The following is a 4,586-nucleotide window of genomic DNA, read 5'->3' as shown; positions in this document are numbered from 1 at the left end:
ACGGCTATCACGTGACACTGTCTCACACCATTCGTGCGTGCAAGTTCGGACTGATACAGAGTATATAAGAATGCAGGGCATGTGATGAAGGTCCAAAGACACAATAGAACACCTCTAGTGTCACCCTCCAGTTTTCGAAAGATTGCGACGATGCTACCTTGGCTCTGATTCCTTCATACTAAAGGACAAAATAACAGTATCTAGCCTACCCTAAAATATATTGATCCCTAACCGCCTAACAGATGTAGGTGAAATTTTTCTCAAAACTTTCTTTTTGATGCAGAAATGTTCCTATAGTATTTATGTAGATGGAAAATGTCGCTTATGTACGTTTTTTGGCGGTTACGGTTCGATATGTACATACGATCCAAAAGGAGTCAGGAAATTCAACTTTTTAGAATTACCTTGCCGCCACCTCCCAGAATTATAGAAAATGGGAAATAAGCCGCCGGGGCTTTGAAGTTTTTCATATATTTTTTATGGGGAAAAAAAGTTTTTTCGTAGAATTACTATAAAATCTTTAAAAATATATACATACATACTTGTTGCTCGATATTTTCCTCCGAAAATGTTCCAAAGATAGAATTATGATTCAAATTTAACAAAAAAAAAAAATGGTAATTACTTTTGGCGTTTACACTTTTGCTTAGTATTTGGCCGAGCTTCTCCCCCCAATTTGTGGTGTGTGTCTTGGTGCTATTACACAAATGGGGGCACCTACAGTTTTACTACGCCTCCGAACGGCAAATGGCTTTTATGAGAAGCTTTTTAATGGCAGAAATGCATTCGGAGGTTTGCCATTTCCTGCGGCGCCCGCAGTTGAAAAAAAAAACCTTTTGGAGTGGTAGTACGCACCTCTAACCGCTCAGCCAAAGCGGCCTCATCATAATTTTATTGTTTGAAGATTTCTTAATGGAAACATTTTTATACGACCAAAAAATATTTATTTTTAACTACAAATTTAATAATTCTACGAAAAACTTTGTGCCCTAAAGAACACATGGAAAACTTCAACTTTTTAAAAGTTTTGTAGGGTATGTTAAGAGCCACTAATATATTGCCTATCAAATAATTTAAAAACATTTTGGCGAAGTTACAAATTATAGGGCGGCTTGATTAAAACGTTTTGTGAATCTCCTAATAGTCGGCATACACGGTGCGTCTGACTCGTGAGTCATTTGTGTACTTGTTGACACGCCTTTCGACTACACACAGTTGAGTCATTCAGAGTCATGTCGGTGTAACTAACACATCCAAACCGACTCGCGAGTCAGACGCACCGTGTATGCTGCCTATAACTTCTGTAGACGTAGCTATATCTTATACATAACTAAATGTATTTTTAAAACTCAATACCTACCCATTTACTTCTGCACTAGGTTTTAAATTCACCATAGCAACATGAGCCAAGTATTCTGCATTGTTCGCCATCAGGTCTTGAACGTTTCCCCATTGGACGTCATAGCTTAATTCCAGCGTTATATTTTGTCCGGGCTGTAGTCCACAGGACAAAGACAAATCATTCAAAGCACATAACATTTTCACATTCGATTCTTCGGTCGATTGGCAACTGAGGAGTATCGTGCGATTTTCGTTCAAGTGATTTGTATTCAAAATATCGGTGGAATTCAATGTTGGCGGAAATAGAGGCGGAGATTTTTCAAATACTAATGGAGGATTTACAAAATTCTTTATACGCAATTGGGCTGAGATGTTGCTGACAAAAAAGTGATCAACGCCTCTATCGTCAATATGATCCGATGGGAAATTCGGTGATTAAATGGAAAAGATTTAACGGACTTGGACCGTTATTTTGTATCTGTAATGCAACTCGAAATAAAAGTATTAGAAATATCAAAAGCAAAGAATTTTGAGCAATAATAAGCTGTTAACACACCTCAAAAATCGTCGAAATGGAAATATTTTGCTCCTCATTCGCAATGGCTACGATATCATTGCTTGAAGTCCTTAAATGGAGAAGGGGGACAAAATTAACAAAATATGAAAAATTATAAATTTATCTTGCTTGCAACGCCTTCAAAGACTTACTCGACTATCCAAATATCGGTCGTCGTTATCAGTTTTACTGCATTCGATAAATGATTATTTTCAGGTGTTATCTCTTCGCCAGTGCTGGACACGAATGCGGTTATATCCATTTCAGTGACACTCACAACATTACTCAAATCAAAACTCAGTTCTACTTCCGCGCTGCCGATAAATGCTCGTCGCTTAGCTATGCTGCACACAACTCTCCATTCTATATCAAATTCTCCAACACATTCAGGTGGTAATTTGGCAAATGGCACATTTATGGACGATTTAACAGTCAGTAGTGTATTGTAGGCTTCCTGTCCCACATTGGTAATAACATATTTGATGGGTAGAATTTGTGTTGCACCCAGTATAACTTTAGAACTTGAAAAAGAAACGTAAAAATTGTTGAATTTTATGTTGTTCATTTGTTTAATAGAAGTTTGCAAACGTGCTGAAGTTAAGAGTATCTAGTCGTAGGAAGTTAAATTTTCTACATAATGCCGAATTTCCACTAGGCATTAAAATGACAAAAAATGTATGCCATATGGAAGCAGACTATTTTTGTTAACGTAATGGCATGAGTTTTTTTAATGCCCAACATTGACATTAAAAAGTTTGTCATTTAATGCCTAGTAGAAATTCAGCATAATAGGGATATATTATTTGTTTAATAGAAGTAAGCAGACTTGCTGAAATTAAGCTTATCTAGTCGTAGGAAGCTAATTTTTTTTAAATAAGAAAGAGAAAAAATAAACGAAAATATGGATTACCATCGGTTTATCTTCCGTTTTCCGTCGGAAATTGTAAGCGTGGTTTTTAGGGATTAGGCTTGGCTACCCATGTTGGACAATTAGGTAAAGTTGCCGTTAAGCGCTAAATGAAAACATCAAAGCCGATATTTAATGCCGACGTAGTATAAGTGTCCCGATCTTTCATATTTGCAGCGATTAAGTCCCGATTTTCAGAGTTTTCTTTGTTAATTATGTAAATAAGAGTTTCCCTGTACTCTGGCGCAAAAAAAAAAATCGTACAAACGAGGCAGCACAAAGGACATAAAATATACGGGAGCCATAAACATAGCCACCATCCTTATTTTCTACTGTCTTTGGTTATGTTTTATTCTGTCAAACTGGTACTCTCGCTATATTGCAGCCTATCATTCTTCTCTAACTTTTTTAGTTTTTTAACCGACTTCAAAAAAGAAGGTTATCAATTCATCGGAATATATTTTTTTATGTATGTTACTGCATAATTTTGGACCACGTTAACCGATTTCTATAAGGAAAGGTAGTACCACAGAGGTGGTCCCACACTGATTTGGTTTAGGTCCGATCATTAGATCATTAAGAAATGAACGGAACTCTTAAATTTGTATATGAGAATTGAAGTCGGTTTTGTTTTTTGCTTAAAAATAACTTCTATATGGAGTACACACCTTTTACTACAATTTTGAATCGCTATATCTCAGAAACCGTAATTCTCAGGAAGAAAAATGTTATACCAGTTTGCAAATTTATGTGACCTTTGACCTTGAATAATTTTTAACACATAATTTATAATGGTGTTCGCAACATTCGTACCAATTTTCAGCTTTATGGAAATTATTGTAAGCTTGAATGTTGGTTAGGGCCTTTTTGAATTAAGGCAACGATATACATTCAATGATCAGTACAAATTTGCGTATTACTTACGGTACGTTCACGCTTCCAAGCTGCAAATCGACAGAATTATGCAAATATTGAATACTTGCTTCAGTCGAACTTGGCCAAAGAGGATCAGTTATAGCGCATTTCTTACAAAATTCTGTTAATTGAAGAAAACAAATTTTTGCATTATATTAAAAACGCAATACTTCGCGTAAATGCATATCTAAATTTTACACCTACCTGCACCACTCCACGCCTTCGCATCATACTTTAATCGATATGAAAGTTTCAAAACTATCGGCACAAATTCATAGCGAAAATCGAATTTGAGGGAATCATTGTATGTCGTACATTTTGGCAATCGGCTCACTGTAAAGGTTTCATTATTTTTAAAACTCAAAATCTTTACCCGCTTCTCTTTCGCATCGATAGTCAAGTCTAATAAAATTTCTAGCTTCTGATCTTTGGTGGAATTTGTTAAAATACTATAGCAAATTTCATATTGAAGATTAGTTGCAGTTGTGGGAATTAGGTGGTGCAAAGGTCGTATGGTTGCAATAACTTTCACCACTGGATAGGCGCGGTAAATAAAGACGGTATCTGCATTTGGCGCACCAACAGCCAGATCATTGAAGCCATTCGCATCTATGTCAACACCTTTGGAGAGACCATGTCCAAACATACCATCGGCGAATTGGTCGCTTACATTCAAAATCTGTCTTGGCTGCTCAGCTAGTCCGGTTGAACTGCCAAAATAAATAGCGACAGCACCACCATCGTCGGCAAACGGCGCACCAATGGCTATGTCTAATAATTGATTTTTGTTTTTGTAATTGCGTACATATGTGTATGATTGTACCCAGCAAAAAACACGATTACCACAGAAGCGAAAGTGGAAACGAG

General features: G+C 36.5%; 2 protein-coding genes across 2 annotated transcripts; both read right to left on the bottom strand.

Moving 5' to 3' along the window:
* Nucleotides 1-1,335: 1,335 nt before the first annotated feature.
* On the bottom strand, nt 1,336-1,746 carry LOC108382934 (uncharacterized; the record flags this gene model as incomplete). The annotated part of the gene is made up of 1 exon (XM_017639302.1): nt 1,336-1,746. A coding segment is annotated over one exon (390 nt), but the record flags the coding sequence as incomplete, so codon positions are not given.
* Nucleotides 1,729-4,485, bottom strand: LOC108382933 (integrin alpha-PS3-like). The gene is made up of 5 exons (XM_017639301.1): nt 3,924-4,485; nt 3,729-3,840; nt 2,050-2,418; nt 1,898-1,967; nt 1,729-1,819 (listed from the first exon to the last, which is right to left on the bottom strand). The coding sequence occupies exons 1-5, from the start codon at nt 4,363-4,365 to the stop codon at nt 1,748-1,750; spliced, it is 1,065 nt and encodes a 354-aa protein (XP_017494790.1). The 5' UTR covers nt 4,366-4,485; the 3' UTR covers nt 1,729-1,747.
* Nucleotides 4,486-4,586: the final 101 nt, after the last annotated feature.

This window comes from Rhagoletis zephyria, unplaced genomic scaffold, assembly GCF_001687245.7.
Source record: "Rhagoletis zephyria isolate East Lansing unplaced genomic scaffold, Rhagoletis_zephyria_1.1 Rzeph_scaffold_29555, whole genome shotgun sequence".
Lineage (NCBI taxonomy): Eukaryota > Metazoa > Arthropoda > Insecta > Diptera > Tephritidae > Rhagoletis > Rhagoletis zephyria.
This window is presented reverse-complemented; position numbering and strand designations above follow the sequence as displayed.

Bases quoted from the DNA above. Each gene is read 5' to 3' on its own strand.
- LOC108382933 (XM_017639301.1), bottom strand. From the start codon at position 4,365: ATGTTTGGACATGGTCTCTCCAAAGGTGTTGACATAGATGCGAATGGC. The intron at 1,968-2,049 runs GTAAGTCTTTGA...TCTCCATTTAAG, and splicing joins ACCGATATTTGGATAGTCGA to GACTTCAAGCAATGATATCG. The intron at 1,820-1,897 runs GTGTGTTAACAG...GTTGCATTACAG, and splicing joins CCATTTCGACGATTTTTGAG to ATACAAAATAACGGTCCAAG.